The sequence below is a fragment of the Pristiophorus japonicus genome, chromosome 8 (assembly GCF_044704955.1).
Source record: "Pristiophorus japonicus isolate sPriJap1 chromosome 8, sPriJap1.hap1, whole genome shotgun sequence".
Classification (NCBI taxonomy): domain Eukaryota; kingdom Metazoa; phylum Chordata; class Chondrichthyes; family Pristiophoridae; genus Pristiophorus; species Pristiophorus japonicus.
The window spans coordinates 78,687,752-78,711,586 of NC_091984.1; the positions used below are offsets into that span (position 1 = coordinate 78,687,752).

The following is a 23,835-nucleotide window of genomic DNA, read 5'->3' on the forward strand; positions in this document are numbered from 1 at the left end:
AGGAGGTGGGGTAGCACTGTTAATAAAGGATGCGATCAGTGCAGTAGTGAGAAATGATATTGGCTCAGACGATCAAGATGTAGAATCAGTTTAGGTGGAGATAAAAAGTAACCAGGGGAAGAAGTCACTGGTGGGAATAGTCTATAGGCACCCTAACAGTAGCTACACTGTTGGACAGAGTATAAATCAAGAAATAATGGAGGCTTATAAGATACGGCAATAATCATGGGCTATTTTAATCTTTATATTGATTGGACAAATCAAATTGGCCAAGGTAGCATTGAGCAAGAATTCATAAAGTGTATCCAGGATGGTTTCCTTGAACAGTATGTAGCGGAGCCAACCAGGGAGCAGGCTATCTTAGATCTGGCACTGTGTAATGAGACAGGATTAATAAATTATCTCATAGGAAAGGATCCTCTCGGAAAGAGTGACCATAGCATGGTTGAAATTCAAATTCAGTTGGAGGGTGAGAAAGTTGGGTCACAAACCGTGTCCTGATCTTAAAGGAGATTACAAAGGTCTGAAGGCAGAGTTTGCTAAAGTGGACGGGAAAATAGATTAAAGTGTAAAACGGTTGATGACCAGTGGCGGACATTTAAGGTGAAAGGCGGAAGTTTGTGAAGCTCCATATTAAACACACAGACTCGCACACCCACATCTTCATGGTTGATGGCAGTGGCAGACATTTAAAGAGATATCTCAACAAAAATATATTCCAGCGTGATGGAAAGACTTTTAAGAGAAGGGAGAACCATCTGTGGCTAACTAAGGAAGTAAAGGATGGTATCAAATTGAAAACCATGGCATACAAAGTGGTCCAGATTAGTGGGAAGCCAGAGGATTGGGAAACTTTTTTAAAAAAAACAGCAAAGGACGACTAAAAAAATAATAGAGAGAAGATGGATTATGAGAGTAAGCTAGCAAGAAATATAAAAATAGATAAGAGCTTCTACAGGTATATAAAAAGGAAGAGAGTAGCTAAAGTAAACGTTGGTCCCTTAGAGAATGAGACTGGGCAATTAATAATGGGAAACGGAGAAATGGCCGAGACTTTGAACAAATATTTTGTATCAGTCTTCACGGAAGAAGACACTAAAAACATCCCAATAATAGGTCATCATGGGGCTATTGCGGGAGTGGGGGTGGATCTTAAAACAATCACTATCATTAAAGAAAAAATACTCGGTAAAATAATTGGACTAAAGGTCGCCAAGTCCCCTGGACCTGATTGCTTGCATCCTAGGGTCTTAAAAGAAGTGGCTGCAGAGATAGTGGATGCATTGGTTGTAATCTACCAAAATTCCCTGGATTATGGAGCAGTCCCAGCAGTTTGGAAAATCGCAAATGTAACACCCCTATTTTAAAAAAGGAGGGAGATACAAAGCAGGAATCTATAAACCACTTAGCATAACATCTGTTGGGAAAATTCTGGAGTCCATTATTAAAGAAGCAGTAACAGGACATTTGGAAAAGCATAATACAGTCAAGTAGAGTCAGCATGGTTTTATGAAAGGGAAATCCTGTTTGACACATTTGCTGGAGTTCTTTGAGGATGTAACAAGCAGGGTGGATAAGGGGGAACCAGTGGATGTGGTGTACAGGTGCAGTGTCCAGAATCCGGAACCTTCGGGACCGAGGACATTCTGGATTTTGGGTTTTGCCGGATTTTGGACGTCACAAATCCGGAAACACCTGAGCCCAGGTTCGGGTATTTACGGATTTCGGAATGTCAGAAAGGGGGTGGGTGCTCGCTGAAGAGCTGTTCGGGTTGCCGGGCGATGAGGTCGTCGGGCGGGGCCCCGCTGTCTGGGAAGTGTTCGGGCTGGGCCGGTGAGGCGGGGCCCGAGGTTGGGCGAGGGGTGGTGTGGTGGGGCCCGAGTTTGGGCGGCGGTGAGGCAGGCCAGCGGCAGCACCTTGAGGTCGGCAGGGTCCGGATTCCGGAACATTTTACAGATTCCGGACGACCCTGCCACCAATTGGTCCGGATTCTGGAACTCCGGATTTTGGACGCTGCACCTGTATTTGGATTTCCAGAAGGCATTCGATAAGGTGCCATTTAAAAGGTTACTGCACAAGATAAACGTTCACAGGGTTGGGGGTAATATATTAACGGATAGAGGATTGGCTAACTAACAGAAAACAGAGTTGGGATAAATGGGTCATTTTCCAGTTTGCAAATGGTAACTAGTGGGGAGCTACAGAGATCAATGCTGGGGCCTCAACTATTTACAATCTGTATTGATGACTTGGATGAAGGGACCAAGTGTAATATAGCTAAGTTTGCTGATGATACAAAGATGGGTGGGATAGCAAGTTGTGAGGAGGACACACAGAATCTGCAAAGGGATATAGATAGGCTAAGTGAGTGGGCAAACATTTGGCAGATAGAGTATAAAGTAGGAAAGATGGAGTATAATGAGATTATCCACTTTGGCAGGAAAAATAAAAAAGCTAATTATTATTTAAATGGAGAGAAATTACAAATGACTGCAGTACAGAGGGACCTGGGGGTCTTTGTGCATGAAACACAAAAAGTTAGTATGCAGGTACAGCAAGTAATCAGGAAGGCAAATGGAATGTTGGCCTTTATTGCAAGGGGGATGGAGTATAAAAGCAGAGAAGCCTGCTACAACTGTACAAGCTATTGGTGAGGCCACACCTGCAGTACTGCGTACAGTTTTGATCTCCTTATTTAAGGAGGTATATACTTGCATTGGAGGCAATACAGAGAAGGTTCACTAGGTTGATTCCTGAGATGAAGGGGTTGACTTATGAAGAAAGGTTGAGCAGGTTGGGCCTATACTCATTGGAGTTTAGAAGAATGAAAGGTGATCTTATTGGAACATATAAGATACTGAGGGGGCTCAACAAGGTAGATGCAGAGCGGATGTTTCCACACTCGTGGGGAATCTAGAACGAGGGGGCATAATTTAAGAATAAAGGGTCGCCCATTTAGAACTGAGTTGAGGAGACTTTTCTTCTCTGAGGTTCGTAAATCTGGAATTCTCTGCCCCAGAGAGCTGTGGAGGCTGGGTCATTGAATATATTTAAGATGGAGATAGATAGATTTTTGAACGATAAAGGAGTGAATGGTTATGGGGAGTGGAAAGGGAAGTGGAGCTGAGTCCATGATCAGATCAGCCCTGATCTTATTAAATGATGGAGCAGGCTCGAGGGGCCAATGGCCTACTCCTGCTCCTATTTCTTATGTTCTTATGTACAATATGTACCAGAACCTGGGTAACTAGAACATTCATGTACCAGAATATTAGCATCCCTAACAAATCATAGACATTACAGTACAGGAGGGGGTCATTTGCCTCATCGCAACAGTGCCAGTGCTAGCTCTTCAATTGTAGCTCACTATTCTAAACCCATTTCACTTCTCTTTCTCTGTATTCCTTAATATTCTTTCTTTTCAAATTATCTAATTCCATTTTAAGTGATGTCATAGTCTTTGCCTCAATTTTGTATTGTTAACAAATTTCAATTCTTGTCTGTATAAAGTGGTAGCTGTAATGGTATTTTTAGAGTAAAACTTTGTGATGGTACAAATACATGTAATAGAGAAATGTTAAAAGAAAGAACTTATATAGAATCTTATATCTTTCGGATGTCCCAAAGCACTTCACACCCAATGTTACATTTGGCTTCGATGCTTAATTCTGTAGAACAAATATTCCATTCCCAAATGTTGTTTTTTTTTAAGCACAAATACAATTATTTGTTAATAAATCTGAAAATTAATTTGGAACTATAACATTTTTTATTTTATTTTACTAGAGAGAAGGTGAAAGGAATATTCAAAGGCAAGAGAAAAGATCTAAATGAAGAAAAGGAGACAAAAGTGGATAAAAAGAAAATATTGAAAGAGCAAGAATTTAGAGAAAAATTCAACGTGAGTCTACTTTCCCAAATAAATGGTGTACCTGTGCCAAAAATGTCAACGTGATTTTCACTGAAAAATACATGATGGTTAAACTATGGTCAGCAGCAAGAGCTCTGCGTTTGTTTTTCTGATTGAAAGACCATATCGTGTGTGCAAATCGGAGGACCCTCCCTGACCCTGCAAACCTTGTCAAGTCCAGGGCATGTGCATCTTGGCACCTTGACTGAGATGTATTGGCACACAGATTTTCAAGGCCTATATACATCAATGGTAGAAGCATCCGGAGGGTGTTGAGTAAGTATGAATGTTAGATATGTGGCTAACCCTAGACTTTACAACAAATGGAACATCCAAGGGTATAGAATTTTGTTTAAAAAAAACATAATTCGTTGTTTAATTCCCTTAATAAAATATATCTTTCCAAATCCTTCACAGAGACAACAACCAGCAATGATGTAATAAAGATTAAAGGAAGTGAAGGGATGGTTCTAGAAAACATTTTGAGTAGCTTTTAAAGTAGGTGAGAGAGAGTATGGCAGACAGGTTTAAGGAGTGCAATGGTGAAATAATTTTACACTGCAGCTGAAGGTTGAGTGGATGAGGGGGATGCAAATGAGGACAGTATCCCAAGAACGGAGGGTGTGCACTGGTATGTAGAACTGGAGGAGATTGCAGTTAGGGATGGGGTGAGACTGATAAACGAGAATTAGGTTTTTAAATTCAATGTTTTGACAAGGATAGATGCTTTTGATGTGGGACGTGATGTGGCTTAGGACGTAAGCAGTGGCATTTTGGACAAGCTGAAGTTTATGAAGTGGGGTCTCGGGATTCCAGCAAGGAGATGAATAGGAATAATTGAGCCAGGAGTTGACAGAGGTGTGGATGAAGGTTTCAGTGGTAATTCGAGTCAAGTGCAGATGGAAATGGGCAGTCTTTGTGTTGGCTAGGAGTGGAATTTGAAGCTTATGTGAGGTTCACACAAGATTCTAAAGCTGCATTCTAATGGGTTCTGGTTGAGCAAGCTGCCAGGAAGTGATGGGATCAGAGGCTCAGAGGGCTCGGGTGGGAGCCTAATATGTCTATGTTGAGGTGAAGAAAGTTCTTGCTTATCCATGACTAGATGTTGGCTAAGCAGTCTGACAGCCTAGTAGTTATCATGGAGCCAAGGATAGTGGTGGAGAAGTAAAGCTGGGCATCAATATATGTATGAAGGCCAAACCTATGCCATTGAACAAAACATTTATTTCTGACCTTGAAAGGAGACGACTGAGAAGCCCATATAGAGATTAATAAGATGGTAAATAGTAGAGACATTTGGAACATTACTTCATTTTAAAATGTAACAGGATAAAGGAGCATATGTTTAAAGTGATAAAGAAATTTAGGACTGAAGTCTTCACACAAAGGATGAGTCATGTGGAATGGACATCCAGATCGGGTAGTGAAGGCAAAATCTATATAATCAGTTAAGAAACAGCTGGATGCTGTGATGGGGCACTGTAAGCTCTCTGCAGCTTAGCCTTTCTCATTTGTATTGATCTTGTGGAGAACGCTTAAACTTCATTTGAAACTTTTGTGGGTACTTTTCTAGTACACTAAAGAGATCTCTGTGGAGAACATTGCATTTGTGGAGCACAATGTTGTGCAAGAGAAAAAAGGATCCTTGTATTTACCCATAAAATCCAGAGAGAAGCTGGATGTAATAGATATTGGAGAAGGAAACCAAATAATCTGTCGGAATGCTGAGGGTAAATGTAAGTAACATTTGTGTGTATGACGCTTAATATAAATGATCGCACTGGATTCAAATTGCATAGAAAACTATTACTTATTTCCCCACCACACAATGTATTGAATTCTTTGGATAAAAATGGTGAAAATATGAAATCTGTACATTGCTTAATAAAAGGGAGTGAAGGGTTATGGAGAGTGGGCAGGGAAGTGGAGTTGAGGCCAAGATCTTATTGAATGGCGGAGCAGGCTCGAGGGGCCGAATGGCTTACTCCTGCTCCTATTTATGTTCTAAAGGCAGCACCCTGGTAGCTGAGTGGGTAAATACAATACCTTGTATGGTACTGAACTGTACAGATTATGGAGGTTACGGGTACGATTCTTGGTCTGTGATGAATTCGCTGATCTGAGCATGAGTGGTAGTAAGATTGCTACGTTTGACCTCTCAGTATCACTAGGCTAGTAGGCTAAGTTGCTGTTTCTGGTCGCAGAACAACGACCCCCTTCTGGAAAATGTGTGGACATTGGATAAGGCTCAGTTTTGATAATTCCTCATCTCTGCCCCATCCCCATATTTATATAGCCTGCAATGTTCACTGGCTTTGCTCTCATGAAGAATAGCTGATTGGTGTTCCAGAAGGAACCTCTTTACTTCTGACATATAGAAATTCCGTGTCATTGTCACACTTTTCTACTTGCTCATAATGGGCTCAATTTTCCCCAGTATTAGCGCCGTTTTTTTTTTTGGAGCAGGCTGCTTTTTTCTAGCTTAACTTAAAAAATCCCCAGTTTCCCCAATCAATTTGCACCAGCGTAACTCATTTAGTTACTTTTTTTTTAGGTAAGTTTTTTCCTCAAAAGAGGGTGTGACTAGCCACCTACGCCAATTCTGCCCATTTAGGCAACTTTGGCCAGCTGATAGTTACTCCATTTCTACTTAGGCCAGCATATGTGGCCTCTCGAGAAAACCCTTGCGAAGAGTTAAAGAAATTGGCACAGGTAAGTACATCGGAGGCCATTCGGCCTGGGCTAGGGTTGGGAAGCGGAGCGGACCGGGACCGGCACTCACTCTGGGACCGGAGAGACGGGGCGGGGGAGGGAGGGAGCAATCTGACCGGCAGGCATGAACTCGGGCGGCCACAGCGGAGCGGAGCAGACCGGGAAGGTATGCACTTGGGGCCGGAGAGGCTCGGCGGGGGAGGGAGCAAACTGACCGGCACTCACTTGGGGGCCACAGTGGACCAGGAAGGCACCTCACCCGGGGACCGGAAAGGGGCGCAGACAGCTGATCTGAAGGCTTGGTGCCCGAGGAGGGGGGGGGAATAGAGAGGTCACTACTGCGCAAGCGCGGCCACTTCAGCGACATCAAGAACGTCAGTTTTTTTTTTCCCCGCACATGCGCAGAAGGCCCGACTCCTTTGTCCACCCCCCCTGAGGCAACTGGCCACGCTGCGTGGCTCCAGATTACAGCACAAACATCGAGGAAACTCAAAAGAATTTTCGCACATTTCTTGACCTAAATAAGCGGCGCAACTCTGGCAATATGCCAGAAAACGGGCTTGGGGAAAATTGAGCCCAATGAGTTGCCAATCAATAGCAGTTGAAATTATTTTGTTGCCCTCGTTGTTATTGATGCCACCCACCCTGCTGCTGACAATCCCCTATTCTAACTCTCCTTGCATTAATCAGAAAATTATTTGCTTTAGAAATAAAAACAATAGCTAGAAAAAACAAAGCAGGTACATCGGCATTTGAAAAGACTTAGTCAGAAATGTAAGTGAAGATCCTTATCAGGAGCAAATAGTTGTGACAAGCATTTGATTCAAGTTAGGTTCCTGAATAATTGTGCGACACTGGTACTGGGCTTACACTCCAAATATTTGTGTAACCAGCTTTGCCAGTTCCCAATTACACACCTTGGACTAATGTGGGTATATGCCTTTCTACTGTTAAATTTGTAATGCACTCTGATGAAACTCTGAACAGCTGCTTACCACTTTCCTGGCTTTAGGAGATTGTTTCAGAGGGTAGTAGTGAAAAAGAAAAATGGTAGAATAAAAAATTGTTTACACAGTAGCATTTTCAAAAGTGACTGCTTAACTAAAATTGAAGCCACATCTACAAAAATATCTGTTGGTTACTTTGTTTTGTTTGTCTTAGATGGTTATGTCCATGTACGCCATTTAATATTTGGGTAAGTACCTTTTTTGTGTAGAAAAATAATATTTTTAAATATAAGGTAAACTATAAATTGTATTAATATTTGTTTTATTTACAGAAACCAGAAATAATGGGGATGCATTACTTTGGATAGAAAGAAATGAGCACAGGTCATTCATTTTAAATGATTGCTTTTTAATTTTTTTCTGTAATATATGGAAGACTTTTTTTCTACTGGAATTCTGTAATTTATAGCTACTACTTTAATGCACAATCATTTCAACAACACACTAAAATGTTTGTCCACTATTAATAAAGCTGTTTAAAAAAAATATATAGAAATTCTAACATTCTTTCTGGGATTTGCACTCTACCACCTGTTGCCAGCAATTTATTTTACTAGTCAGATAGTACCGACAGTTTGTTAATGTGCCTGTGGCTCAAATATAATTCCAATGAACGCCTCATTGTTTGGGTGGAGGAGAAGAATCAGTGGAATTTAAAAAGTGTGTGCTGATAACTTTGTTGTAACCATCTGTGCTGATTCTGACCGAGCTGTAGCTTTAAAATACCATAAGCTGCTGGAGATGTTTGCTTGTCCAAAAGGAAAACACATAACCACTGCAGGTTTTCTCTTTCTCTCAATATCTTGCATGTCCAAATTATGCTGGTAAATTGGGTGATCTTATAATGTCCTTTTGTTTGTTTAAATTTAATATCCTGCTGCCCAAACAGCAAAATGGACAAAATACAAAGGTGAATATAAATAACAGTCTGCAAAAGGTCAAACAGCAGCTAAGAGAGAACGGTTGACATTCCGGGTTTAACCCTCTGCTCTAAAGGGTCACTCCAAAAAGGTGAACCTCCATTTCTATTTTGGAACCTGATCAACTTCATTTTGGGGATTCACTATTATTTTAGATCACTGGCATTTGTGTTCTTCTGTTAATCTGCAGAAGGCTTGTCACTGAAGAACATTTGAGGTCACAGCTGGGGTTGCATTGGTTATTAAGGTTTAATTCTTGTATCAGTAGGCAGATGTATGTCTTTTAGAATCAAAGACCCTGTAACAGTACAAAATCTCAAACTGTTGTATAATTAAACTGTAATGGGATGTTTAATACAATCTAATAAACACTATTTTAAGAAGCATTTAATTGTGTTGTGAATTGTTTTCTAGATGATAAACTTCAATTCTATTTTTGGTTTCTTCTATCCTACCCACAGCAGTTTCCCTCTATTTTCTTCCCCTAAAGATGCTGGAATATAATTCCACAGGCCCAGTCGTACCTTCCCCAAGTGACCATTCTGCAAAGGTCATCCTGGACAGGGCATCAATCAAGCCCTATTTTGTCTTTATTAGAGTCCATACAAATGCATTTTCCAGAAGTGTGTACATAAGCTCTGCCTGGAAGTGACATACAGGATTTCTGGAGCAGTGGCACCAGTGTTGGAGATGGTGCTGAAGGATTGGCTTTTCCCATTGATCATGACCATAGATCCGTTTGAAAATTATAGTTGTAATGTGATAATTATCTACAGTTGATGGGGAAATGAGAATTGGTGGATGGTTGTACTAGTTGTCCTTTTTGATGGGATCATTGGGATAATGAGTGCTGGTAACAGTTGGCTCTCCATGTGGCAGTGGATTAGTAACTTCAAGTGGCAATGTTGCATTTGTGATGGGAACCCGCGTACTTATCCCAAGAGCTGAGATATGGGCCTAGAAAACAGGTGTGCAGGGGGCTGAACGAGAATTGCAGAGAGCTGTTCATGGGGTTGCACGGACCATGTTAAATTCGTGCTGCTGGCTCATTACAATGGCTCTATCATGCAGCTGTTTTGGGGGTGTGGGAAATCAGGATTCACTGACTCCACTTAGACAGCCAGCACCTTTTACAAGCGTTTCCTGCTGGCTGAGTGAACCCCCTTTTGAGGAGAGTTACCACTACTCTGCAAAAAGTGCAACAAAGTTGTAAACGTGTTCTTAAATTGTTAAATACAATTTTATTACACAATCAATAGAAGATTGATTCCACCAATAAGTCTTAAACCCAAGCCTCAAAATGGCATCCATTTCCTACTGTACCATCCTGTTAAGATAACAAATTGGAGCAGGGGTACGCCCGTCGAGCCCATTCTTCCATTCAATAAGATCCACTTTCCTGCTGAATCCTAACACCCCTTAACTCCCTAAGAGCCCAAAAATCTATTGGTGTCTTGAATATACTGAACGATTGAGAATTTCAAAGATTCACAACCCTCTGAGTGAAGACATTTCTCCTCATCTCAGTCCTAAATGGCCGACCCCTTATCCCAGGACTGTGCCCCCTGGTTCTAGACTCTCCAGCCAGGGGAAACAGCTTCTCATCCACCCTGTCAATCCCTCTTGGAATCTTATTTGCTTCAATGAGATCACCTCTCATTCTTAACTCCAGAGAGTATAGGCCCATCACTCCTCACAGGAATCAATCTAGTGCACCTTCATTGCATCCCCTCTAAGGCAAGCATATCCTTACTTTTGTAGAGACACCAAAACTGTACACAGAACTCAGTGTGGTCTCAAAGTGCTCCTGTACAATTACAGCAAAACGTCCTTACTCTTGTACTCTAACCCCTGTGCAATAAAGGCCAACATACTATTTGCCTTTCTAATTGCTTGCTGTAGCTAGCTGCATGGTAACTTTTTGTGTACAAGGACACCCAAATCTCTCTGATCACCAACATTTAATAATTTCTCACCATTTTAAAAAATATTGTTTTTCTATTCTTCCTACCAAAGAATAATCTCACATTTCCCCACATTATACTTACCTTATTGCTCACTCATTAACCTGTCTATATTCCTTTGCAGACTGTGCCCTCCTCACAGCTTACCTTCCCACCTAGCTTTGTAGTCAGCAAACTTGCACAGTCCCTTCATCCAAGTCATTAAGATTGTAAATAGCTGAGGCCTAAGCACTGATCCCAACAGTAACAACCTGAAAATGACCTGTTTGTTTATATCTACTGTTTTCTGTCCTTTAACCAATCCTCTGTTCATGCTAATATTCTCCCCCCCCCCCCCTCCCTCCTATCCACAGCCTGAGTCCCAGTCCGGTGAGTAGTAGAGCCCATCCCAATGGAACAGCTCCCTCTTTCCTTCCTATGCCAATTTGCGCGTGGATTAGATTATTACTTTTGAGGTTCTCCTTTTTAATTTGGACCCTAGCTCCTGAAACTCACTCAGCAGCGTCTCATTCCTAGTTCTACGTCATTGATTCCTACAGGGACCACAACAACTGGATCCTCCAGCCACAAGGAAGTGTCCTTAACCCTGGCAGGCAACACAACCTTTGGGACTCACGCTCTTGGCTGCAGAGAATACTATATACTGCCCCCTGTGTATTCCTTTTCACTCCCCCCACTTGAATGACCTCCTGTACTACAGTGCTCAGCCACGCAGGCAGCAAGAACCTCAAACCTGTTGAATAAATTATAGGTAGATTATTTACCTGTGACATCACTTAGCGATTTTTCTCCCGTGCTGCTCAGACCACCCTTTTCTCTTGCTCTGCCTCACCGTTTTCTGAGTGTGCCGTTAGTGCTAGCATGAGTGTACTTTGATATGGTGGACTATGTCCATTAGGAACTAGAGTGAACCTGCCAAAACAGAGACACTTTCATCTTATCAGTCTGTGTTGGATTCAAACCCACATCTGAAAAGGACAGTGGCAAACTGCAAGGAGCCAAATACACCACTCTGACCGAATGACATTGCTACATGAAAATAAAACTGACATTTAAAAAGAGGTCACAGAAACATTAGTAATCAATGTTCTTTATTAAAGTGCAAATATCAACCAGGATAACATCTACATCATGCAGTGCATTACATTTCAGAAACTCAAGGGGTATGGCGAGAAAGCAGGAAGGGGGTACTGAAGTTTCATGTTCAGCCATGAACTCATTGAATGGCGGTGCAGGCTAGAAGGGCTGAATGGCCTGCTCCTGCACCTATTTTCTATGTTTCTATACAAAGACAAGTTACACACGAGTCAATGTTTTGATTATATTAACAGTACAGAAATCACAAGACCTGCTGTCAAACTCAGTGCTCACCATGCAAAAATAGTTGTGAAACTGCAATTAAAACACAATTTTATTGGTAACTAATTCACTATTAATGTTGAGTTCTGGTACTGGAATACAAATTAAAAGCACACCCAGGTATGATATGTAGTTGAGGTTCCTCTTCTCTACCACAAGGGAATGCCCTAATCTCAACCTCATATTGTCCCCTAATGCAGCATTATGCCATTTCTGATCAGTCATTATTTTGAACTAGTGAGTTTTACCAAATTCAGTGTGCAACAACCGTATCCTCTAAGAATGGGAATAGGAGTATCCCAAGGATCTTTACAGCAGGCAGAAGAAACTTTCTGTAAATCTGGACTACAGTTGAAATATGGTCTTAAATGTGTTACAGCTAATCAGATATTTTTAAAATGCACTGTAGCTACTTTTACTACAAGACCTGCCCCCTCCCCCCCCCAGAAAAAGGTCAACAAATAAATGTCCACACAATAGCAGGCAGGCTGATCAGTTTTCAGTTCCATCAATGGATGGATTTTAGCTTAGGCTGCTATGTTTACCAAGCCGAAAAATTGCCAGAGGCTTCAACTTTGATGTTTATTTTGATGCTGCTGATAAACTCATTAATAAACCAAATAAGCAAATATGTGGAAGCATAACACAAGTGGAAAATCGCCTGGCTTTTAAAATGTATTGTTCAGTTACATTTTGTGAGGCAAGGTGGTCATCACTTAATAGGATGCAGATTGGAAAATTGGGCAAGGAAACTTGCATTTCCAATTTTCCAGTCATCAAAATTGCCAGAAAATCAGGAGCACTCCAGGCCAGTCTAAGCTCTGTCATGAGTAGCTCCAGGTCAAGAACTTCACTTCCCAGAATTTATCACAAGATAGAATCATGGAAATTTACAGCGCAGAAGGAGGCCTTTTGGCCCATTGTGCCTGTGTGGGCTGACAAAGAGCTGTCTAGCTCTTGGTCTGTAGCCTTGTGAGTCACGGCACTTTAAGTGCATATCCAATCTTTTTTGAATGCAATGTGGGTTTCTGCCTTTCCCACCCTTTCAGGCTGTAAGTTCCAGACCCCCACCACCCTCGGTGAAAAATAATTCTTAATTCCTCTCATACCTGTACCAATTATTTTAAATCTATCCCCCCTGGTTATTGACCTCTTTGCTAAGTGTAATGGATCCTTCCTATCCATTCTATACACGCCTCGTAATTTTATACACCTCAATTAAATCTCCCCTCAGCCTCCTCTGTTACAAAGATAACAATCCAGCTTAGCCAATCTTTCCTCATAGCCAACATCCTCGTAAATCTCCTCTGTACTCTCTAGTGCAATCACATAATGTGGTGACCAGAACTGTACGCAATACTCTAGTTAGGCCACAGCTAGTGTTTTATACAGTTCTAGCATAACCTCTCTGCTCTTATTCTATGCCTCGGTTAATAAAAGCAAGTATTCTGTATGCTGCCTTAATCACCTTTTTCTACCTGTCCTGCTACCTTCAGGGATCTGTGGACATGTAGTCCAAGGTCTGTTCCTCTACACGTCTCCATATCCTACCATTTAATGTGTATGCCCTTGCCTGGTTAGCGCCCCTTAAATGCATTACCTCACACTTCTCTGGATTGAATTCCATTTGCCCCTTTTCAGCCCACCTGACCAGTTCATTGATATCTTCCTGCAGTCCACAGCTTTCTTCCGCTAGCAACCTCAGACAATTTCTGGTATCATCTGGAAACCTCTTAATCATGCCCCCTACATTGAAGTCTAAATCATTGACATATGGCATAAAAAGTAAGGGACCTAGTACCAAGCCCTAGAAACACCAGTTGACCATTACCCTTTGCTTCCTGCGACTGAACCAATTTTGGATCCAACTTGCTACTTTCCCTTGGATTCCAGGGGCTTTTACCTTTCTGACCAATCTGGCATTGGGGCCTTGTCAAAAGCCTTGCTAAAATCCACTACCCATTATATAAATTATACATGTAGAAAATAATTTGGTCCATCTTAGTTCATCCATTCAGAATGCTAAATTATTCCCATTGCAACACCAAAATTTATAAATAATGACAGGGTTTTTGCCTTCATTATTCTAACCAGGAGTCAATTCCATGTACTGCTCACTGTGTTAATAAGAACCTCCTGATATCAGATCCAGATTTGCATTTTACTAGCTTGAAACCATGACCTCGTCATACTATTCCCAATTTAATAAATTTTCAAGATTTAGTTCAGACTAACTTTTGAAGACTAAAAAATACCTTATTACTAACACGAACAACTAAAACAACCATCAGAGTTCTTCATCAAACTGATGCCCCAATAGTGTGGTGTTAGATGAGTTACCTAGAGCTAAGTGGAAAGAATACACAGCTCCCAGTTACAGGTGTTATTAATGACCCAGGCTGGCTGGTCAATTAACAATCTGAAGTACTGCAAAACAGGCTGGTTCAAATTTTGAATTATCAAGTTTGCTACAATTCCAGCTTACTCTCCTTAGAATCTGCAGTTTTTTGCGATTAGTTTCTAATCTCCCATTGCCGAGCATATGATCCTGGTGTTGGCTCTCGGGCACTCCACATTAACCTTCACAATTATTCATTAGTAAACATTAGATTGTGAAATCAGGAAAAAAGGATAAAACTATGGGCAGTTACAAACAGCTTGTCTTTTTAGAAAAAGTTCAAAACTTGACACTGAGTTTAACATATTCTTTGTGCATCCAAAAAGTGGAGCAAAGCAAAGTGTTCTGCACATTGCTATTATACAGACAAATACACGAACAGGATAGAACATAGAAACATATCTTTTATCAATTCTATAGGAAAACCATCAAACTTTAAAACTTTTCAGTTGTTTCTGAGTCTTGCAAATAGGAAAAAGCACATTCCTTATACAAATACATACAAGCAAGACACAAAGGATAAAGCTATCAAGATAAAATAATGTTCAAATTTTAAGGCAATCATAGCAGATACTCAATAAAACCATGGACTTTGTTTAGTCCTTGTTACTATGTGCAGTAGCTCCAAATTGCCACAAGGTGGCAAGTGCTTTATGTCACAGCTCACAGTAAATTAACTGTATTCTGACTCGTCATGTACAGTCCTTTTATGATTTGCAGAAATGGACTTCGTCAACCCTTTTAGCATACTAAGTAGGCACAATTTCCACAGCTCACTGACAAATACAATATTGTTTGGCTTCAAAAAAATAGAATTGATAAGTGCCAAAGGACTATCACTTTTAGATATTCCTTTGACAAAAAATATCAATTTGCTAACAAAAAAAGTGATGCCTGGGAGCCATAGGTTTAGAAACCGTGCCTACATACTAACTAATAACCAGGGAAGTACATTCTAATGTTTTGACCAATAATGCCGATTGTAAAGTTCTGTTCCAGTGATATCAATAGGAAAGTGTTACCCATAGCCTCACTGTCCCCATTTACAAAATCACTAGAATGGAAATGTATTGGTGTCACAGCATTGGGAGAAACCATGTACAAAATGCCTGCTCTCAGGCAGACTTTAAACAAAGTACAAAGTATGGGGCAAATGTGAAACCATTCCAAGGTGAACAGAATCCATTCGAAATTCTTTCAGAAATTTAAACTGTCAATATATTGGAATTTGTCATGCTTCAAATCTTTTTATTTATTAGTAATCTGCAGTTTATAAGACAGTGAAATATGCTCAATTTAAAGTACTGTTAATCCATGTTACAATTCCATTGTGAACTATACAGTAAATTGGAATTGTGGAAAATGTAAAAATTACCTGATCTAATTAAATTGCATTTCAAATTTGCACTCCAGTATAATTAAAAGTTGAGTTCTACACAGATTTATTAAAAAAATGACAAATTAGAGTTTCACATATTAACGGTTGTTTTGCATGATTTCATGAATACATGAAGTGCATTGGTGCAGCAGCTAAGATACATATGGGGCACGAGATGACATTTAACACTCAGAAAAGTCCAAGCAGCTACAAAGTTCTGATACTTTAACCTGAAATGTATCCATTGGCTTTTCTAGTGCTTTTCTTTTGCTTAACTTTCACAGTTCTATTATCAACTGAATATTTCCAATTGACAGTGCTAAACATTACAAACTATTCCAAATATCTGTCATCAATGTACATTAAAAAAGATTCCAAAAGCATTAGAGAATAATCATTTAAAAAGAAAACCTGGAAACATCTAAAGGACAATGGAAACTGGGACACAGTATGTTATGTTAGATGTTCCAAAACCTTAGAGAACTGACATTTGTTCGATCAAAATGCCAGTTCAGCCATATTAAAATTCCAGGTTTGCATTCTATGCAATAAGCTCCAGAAACATGCAAAGAAATGTGTACACACTAAGCTACTACTTCAATAAGATGCATGGTACAAACTTTTGAAGGTCCTTTACATGCATTTGATACTCTACTGTAGTAACAATTTATTTTCTAATGTACCACAAAGTCTCTCTTCATTTTATAAACCAGAAACTTATTTGTCTAGTCCATCCAGTATTGCTCATTGCTACAAGGACCGCGACACACTGCAAAGATCGATTGGATATGAATTACTTCAGATATACAGCCCGCATTCTAAGGGAAAATCTGATTAAAATATTTTTCAAGCCAGGAAGAACAAATAACTTCTTTTAAACACTGAAAACAATGGGTAACTTTTCACCAAAAAAAAAATAGATTTGAGTTTATTCAAATATTTTAAATGCATAAATGCTCTGCATTTCCTTGGGCAACCATGCCACATTGTCACTACTGAGGGAGCTGTGCCCCTGGATGGGGCAATGTCATTAGGATATGGTTAGAAGGGGAGAAAGTTAGAAGGGATAGGTTCTGTGGTTCTACCCTTTCATCTAATTATGTTCACTATTTCAGAACCACAATGTGAAAGTTGGGAGGGAAATTAAAGAAAAGCATTGCATTTATATAGTGCCTTTTACAACCTCAGGACGTCCCAAAGCGTTTTATAGCCAATGAAGTACTTTTGAAATGTAGACACTTGTAATGTAGGAAACTTAGCGTAGAGTTAAAAACTTCACACTGCCTGAACAATATCACAGAAAGCAATCCCAAGATGCCACATTACCTTCTAAGTTCCCCTTGCATTGATTATAACAACAACTTGTATTTATATAGCACCTTTTACAAAGTAAAACATCCCAAGGTGCTTTGCAGGAGTATTAACAAAATTTGACATCAAGCCACATAAGGAGAAATTTGGGCCAATGGTCTGAGGTAGGTTTTAAAGGACCGTCTTAAAGAAGAAACAAGAGGTAGAGAGGTTTAGGGAGGGAATTCCAGGAGTGTACGGCCTTGGTAGCTAAAGGCATAGCCCCAATGGTGGAGTGATTAAAATCACGGATACCCAAGAGGCCAGAAATGGAGGAGTGCAGATATCTCAAGGATTGTGGGACTGGAGGAGATTTCAGAGATAGGGAGGGATGTGAAAACAAGCATGAGAATTTTAAAATTGAGGTGTTACTTAACCGGGAGCCAATGTAGGTCAGCGAGCACAGGGGTGATGGGTGAACAGGACTTAGTGCAAGTTAGAACACAGGCAGCAAAGTTTTAGATGACCTCACGTTTACAGAGGGTGGAAAATGGGAGGCTGGCCAGGAGTGCACTGGAACAGTTAAGTCTAGAGGTAACAAAGGCACGGATGAGGATTTCAGCAGTAAATGAGCTGAGGCAAGGGCGGAGATGGGCGATATTCCAGAGGTGGAAATAGGCAGTCTTAGTTATGGATGTGTGGTCGGAAGCTCAGTTCAGGATCAAATATGACACCAGCTGTTCACTTTTGGAACTCTTGCCTATTGCACAAACTATGCTTCAAGTATATGCTTAAATACTTCCTTACAACCGGTGATAGGCAATGGTAATACATTAAAAATAAAAGGCAACTTAAAATACTCCAGGACAATCAGTGATCAGCAATTGTATTGACTGCTTCACATTGGTTATTTTCTGCAGTGTACACAAAAAGACTGTATACTCTACAGAAAGTAACCAATAACCTTCAAAGACTAAAGGTCAGAATGTTTACTTCTGCATGGTATAAGTGTGTGTGTATATATATATATATATATATATATACACACATATATATTAGGTGCTTGAGCTATGCTAACAATATTCAGTTTCAGATGAAAAATATACTTCAGTGCTCAAGTGGTCAAGCAGTGTAAACTGCAGATATCTGGAGTCAACCAGTTATGATTGGAGCACACAGTAGAATGACTGATTAGGTAATGAACCAAATGGCACAAGTGAACAAGGCCCTAGGGAATTTGACGGTCACTCTGAGTAAATGTATTATGGGACTGACCATCACAGAACAGAAAGCTTCTAGGCTTAATTCCTGGTCAAGATTGTAATAGTCAGTCTCAGTCAAGGGTAGCAGTGGAGTACTATAAGCAGCTTTAATGTACTGAAACTAAGAAGCGGAAAAAAATTTAATGACCATGGATCCTGCTCCTGATTGTTATTCATGGAGTCCTGCTGGAAATGCTTGGGAGAATGCTGAGTTACAACAGGATAAACATGGATATTGCCTTTGTTGAACTGTACTCCAACCTTCAAGAGAAAAAATCCAAGGGGATGAAAATTAGATGCAGAATAAATACTCATCTACAAAACTCATTTGGCATGTAACATATCATATGCTTTCGTTCCAACTCATATCATCACCATTACTTTGCTCAGCCATAATTTGAATGCAGACGCCTGACATTTTCTCAACTGATTTTGTAATATGCATTTCTGATTCTAGTATGTAGTATGAACATTTTCTCACTGAATGAGTGAATTATTCACTAATTACACATCAAGAGTTTTCTATCTCAGCCACATCACTACTGAGAAACACTAAATCATGGTCAGGCACTTCTTTGCAAGGAGGGAGGGAAAAATCTCAATGCCTGAATCACGCATCGCTCCAACGACGATTTCAGAATGGCATCAGAATGGAGCTCAGGGAGCAGGTCATCCACCTCGGGTGGCAATTTGTACATGGTGTGGGGAGACACAATTTGGAAATGGGAAAAACTTGACAAAGAAAACAAAACAAGTTAACAAAACTGCAAAAGAAAATCTGAAATAAAAACAAAAAAATGCTGGAGATATGCAGGACTGTCAACACACAAATCATAATCTGCCTTTTTTCTCTACAGATGGCTGAACTGCTGTATATAGTTGCAGCATTTGCAATTTGTATTTTAAATGAAACTGCGTTGTTTTATCAGATCTCCCATTTCTGTAATCCTATTATAAATCCTTACTTAATAGAGTCACTGATAGGGTTAGGTTTTGGATTTACAGTAGTTAGGATGACAAGACAGGATTTTTCCAGTCTGGAGCAAGTATCTGTTAGACTTCAAACATCGGCTGGCTGATTTCTGTTTCTCCACAGGAGCTGCCTGACCGGCTGAGTATGCAGCTTTTTCTGTCTTTGTATACTGATTCGTAGTGTTGTCTGGAATTAGTGCAGTTGAATTATAAACCTGTTTCCACACCTTGAACATGACAAGTCAGGTTATAGAATGGATACTGGTAACTAGTTCAGATGAGTCCAGTTATACACAGAATTAAAATTAAAATTCAACATGCCAACCTGATTAGTGTAAAATTATGAAATAATGCAATTTTTATTCTTGTATTAGTTTTCTTTCTCTAGCTCAAACTTGAAAAAAATATATTAGAACTAGCCATATTGGCCAGGAATTTACTTCAACAGTTATATTGGCAACAAACAGACAGTGCACCTAATCCCCCAGTGGCAAATTTTTACAAAGATTGTCTGAAGAACCAATGAGAATATGCCACAGCTAGCATAGCGACAGATCAGAAGCAGCACAGCCAATAGCAGTTTTGGGATAGACAGTAAAACAGAAATGGTCTTTCATCGCTGTGTTCCTTGTGCAATATATTTATTAGTATCCAGGTCAAAACTATGTTATGTGATGTGCTTTGAAGAGATGTCAAATTGTTTAAAAACCCATCAGACTACTATTGCAGGTCTCATGTACTTGTGATTTTACATTTCTAGCATCGAGGCCTACTGAATGTAGTTCAAACAAATAGAGAAATCGATAACTCTCTTGCTAAAAATAGATAACTCCCATCTTTTTAAAATTGACAAGCTGTCAATTACCGTTAATAGAACTGAATGCTGCTAAATTCTATTACAATGTTTTTCAATAATTAAGTTATTAAAATATAAACAGCTGAAATAAGAGGTAGGATATCCCTTTTACTATTGGCAAATTATTGACTTCACTACCCAGTACTGGATGTTGCTATTTCTGAATTTGTCTGGTGCATCATTCTTACATTCCTGTGAAATGCTGCAAGATATATTTACATCCTGATGAAATATGAATTTAGATATACCATTTTCATTCAGGTCATAAGAAAATTTTACAAAAATTGAGATCCTGAACAGCAGTCAAACAATTTTAACAGTTTGGGGAATTTAACAAAATTATTTAAGATGAGTGGTCAGATTAATTTTGCCAACGTATTATTAATTATTATTCCAACATGGTATATTTTCCATGGTAGCGGTTGGTAGAAACCATTCACCTGTCAAAGCACTCACTAGCAAAGTTCTAACTCAAAAGTCCGTTAATTTGTCGTGTGTATAGTACAGGAAGATATGCTTTCAGGTTATTGGTCTATAAAAGCTCAATATTTTACTATGTTCAAATAGTTGTATGTTTAAATTTGATCAGTTTGTCAAATACTAAATATAATCCTGACTAAATGTTTAGATTGCCAGGATATACGAAATGAAAACCATAGCCTACAAATGCCACGTTTTAACAAATATCCTTATATCTGGTGATTTTGGAGTTACAAAAAAAAATGCTATGCATTTTGTTTGCTAGTTCTGTGGGGTAACATCAAGCTATTGAACTGGTCATTCTCATAGATCCTGTATGTTTCAAGAATGTAGTATTACACATTCAATTTCACCGCACTCGCTGTAAACATATATTCTTCAGTTTATCTAGATGATTTAGTAAACATTTGCTAACATCATCGCTGTGCATAAATGCTGCCCGATTCTGTGCGATGTTCTAAAACCTGCTTTAATAGTTTACAATGTACAGCTTTCTGTAGTAACCTATTTTGTTCCCCTTCACAGGGCCTGTGCTATAATAGGCTGAGGAAAGTGTTTAAAAATGAAGCTGGTGCTTGGGTGTGTGTGTGTTTGAGGCAGCAACTCACCATTTAAAATTTACCAAATCTTTTTTATTGTTACTTGATGGAAAGATCCACGTTGGTTGGAATGCCAGTATTCTGCATTTCAATATTCTGCATTTCAAAACCAGTATTCCTGTGATTATACCATACGGGGCCCACCAGTGTCATTCTGTAATGGTCTAAGTGGCAGTGGTGATCAAAGTAGCAATAATGCAGCAAATTTGTGATTGCCATTGATTTTAGTGGGGGGATGGAGCAATTATAATTCATTTTGAACTGTTTCAGTGTAGGTCTCGGCGGAGTATGCAAAAGTCCCAGGAAATTATAGCATGGCTTAAGTAATGACATAAGTTTGATGGGGGATAGAGGGGGCTTTTTCTTGAAGCTCATCACATTCTTCAATGACCAGGCCAGGGACCCCAGGTGGGCTCCACATCTGCCAGTCAGGATGCTTATAGGCCGCCTTTCTCTCAGCGTACCACCCAACTGGAAGAACCCAAGCTGGGGCCAAGAAAACCTCTGGCCTGAAAGTTTGTTCATCTGGCCATGCCACCTGATGTGGGGAACCATGACTGAATTTCCATTACAGAAAAAGCAAGTCCCTCACTCCCTAAAAACTGATAGCGAAGCCCAGGAATGGCGTATCTGGAGTCTTGGCCTAAGACCCAATTTACTGGAAGTACGCTAGAAAGTTCATGGATTATAAGGTCCAGAATTATTGCAGAATCTTGTAAAGTATACAATTATCTTCATATATCTCAAGTATATACATCTCAGGCATTCACTACAATATAGAGATAACCTCACCATCAGAACCTCTCTAAAAATCAAATAACTGCAGAGAATTATAATCAACATCCCTTTCTTTTCAATCAATTAAAATCATGAGCACTGATTTATTGAGCCCGTATGAGAATTGATCACCAAGGAGCAGAAATACAATTATGGTCAGGAATACAGGTACAGTGAATGCTGGGAAGCTGAAATAAAAACTGAAAATAGAGGAAATGTACAGCAGGCCAGCCATTCGAAAGAAAAAAGTGCGATGAAAGGGAAGGAAACTTTGTGGGGGGGGGGGGGGGGGGGGGAAGTATTAATTCAACGTACTCCCCCATTTTGCAGAAGAAAATTATAATTTAACCTTAATGTTACATGATTTTTTTTGAAAACATCAATTTTCCAGCTGGCAAGGACCTTACAAAACAGCACATCTGACTTTGTGAGAAACATTTGTAAAAAAAAATGGTAATGTTAATCAATTATTATTATTATTAAAGGATTCTAATTTGGGGGATCGCTGTTGAATCATAGTAACGGCTAACATTTATGTGATAGTATTGAATGTCATCTCTCAGTTTGTACTGTAAATATACAGCAAATATATTTCTTAAATAAAACTCATCATCCAGTATAAGATCAGCTATGTCTAGCTGAGCATGCTGCTGACTTTACTAAGTCAGCCGAAAGATGCACTAAAGAGAAATATTCACGTGAGCAGGCAAATATTTCTAAAGGAGTGTTCAAACTTTAACCCAAAGACCACTCTCAAAGCTAATCGTGTTTGTACATAGAACCATTTCTGGTTATCCTTACATTTCTACACAGTAAATTTAATTCCCCTCATCAATAAAAGCAAAACTACAGTAAAATAAACCTTAACAATTGCATACAACATAATGAGGATTTCAAATCAGCCATTTCATATTAATTTCAACATAATTTGTCTCACTTTATGATATACTTGAGTTTTAGTGTTACAGCTTTCTAGCCACAACTAACCTGAATAGAAATAAGCATCTCAACCTACTCACAACCTGGCTGAAGAATAAACTGCACAATCGTCCATTAACACATCACTTGAACAATCCGGACTACACAGCGAGTCTTTCAAATGTGTTTCGCCTGTTCTTTAACTTCTCCACTACTTCTCAACATTCTATAATAAATCACCTCTTTAAAATTAAATTTGATGCATTTCTACACTTTTCCAGTTGTGTTTGTAAACCCGTATAATACCATGGATTTGGCTGACAAAACATGGTGCAATAATAAAGCTCCACTATATTACTGTGGAGTTTCTAAATGGCAAAGCACAAATGTTACCCTGCAGCCTCCACTATATCAAAGTAGCAAAAGCACCAGCGGCATCTGGCACTGTCTATAAACAGTGCTGAAGTAAAAGACACTTTTGCAAGGTGGAAAGGGCATTTTCTTGCAAATCTTTTATGGGTTAAAGAGCTGATTCTCTATGAATTGATAGGAGGCTGCTTTTATTCTGTCAACGAGCCAGTGTAGTAATAAGGCTAGCGCACATTTCAAAGAAATCCATCGTGTGGCTCCCATTTCGTGGAGTTATAGAGCTCAAGCATCCAGTAAGTGAGCTGGGGAGTGACCCAACGACAGTCAAAGGCTGGCTGTCGGTAGCTGCTGCATCGATACTCAGTCTTGGTCTGTGCAGTAGAGCAGCCGATCCTGAACGCTTTGGAGTGGAAGAGCCTGACTTTTGTTCCATAATGTCATCTAATCACCAAAGAAAGGAAGAAAGATTGAGAGCAAAAGCAAACACAAGAAAAAAAACACAGGAAATTTGAAATAACAAAAATGCTAGACATGCTCAGACCATACAACATGTAAAATTGCCATAAGCATGACCCAGAGCTTCTGGTCGCCTGTCACTAATTCTCCGCTCCACTCCCACTCTGATCTCTCTGTCCTCGGCCTCTTACACCATTCCAATGAAGCT

At 39.7% G+C, this 23,835-nt stretch overlaps 2 protein-coding genes across 4 annotated transcripts in view; one reads left to right on the forward strand and one right to left on the reverse strand.

Annotated features, from left to right (window-relative positions):
• The window catches only part of LOC139268583 (FYN-binding protein 1-like), a 163,847-nt gene extending 154,918 nt beyond the window's left edge, over nucleotides 1–8,929 (forward strand). For 2 of the 3 annotated variants that reach the window (XM_070886947.1, XM_070886949.1), the window contains 4 exons: nucleotides 3,787–3,901; nucleotides 5,484–5,646; nucleotides 7,784–7,817; nucleotides 7,902–8,929. In XM_070886947.1, the coding sequence (XP_070743048.1) occupies nucleotides 3,787–3,901; nucleotides 5,484–5,646; nucleotides 7,784–7,817; nucleotides 7,902–7,914 (325 nt within the window). In that variant the 3' untranslated portion in view covers nucleotides 7,915–8,929. The remainder of the gene's footprint in view (nucleotides 1–3,786; nucleotides 3,902–5,483; nucleotides 5,647–7,783; nucleotides 7,818–7,901) is intronic. The other variant, XM_070886948.1, reaches the window with a different exon arrangement.
• Nucleotides 8,930–11,591: 2,662 nt separating this feature from the next.
• Nucleotides 11,592–23,835, reverse strand: part of prkaa2 (protein kinase, AMP-activated, alpha 2 catalytic subunit) — a 52,542-nt gene continuing 40,298 nt past the window's right edge. The window contains exon 9 of the mRNA XM_070886950.1: nucleotides 11,592–23,612. Within this exon, the coding sequence (XP_070743051.1) occupies nucleotides 23,371–23,612 (242 nt within the window). The 3' untranslated portion in view covers nucleotides 11,592–23,370. The remainder of the gene's footprint in view (nucleotides 23,613–23,835) is intronic.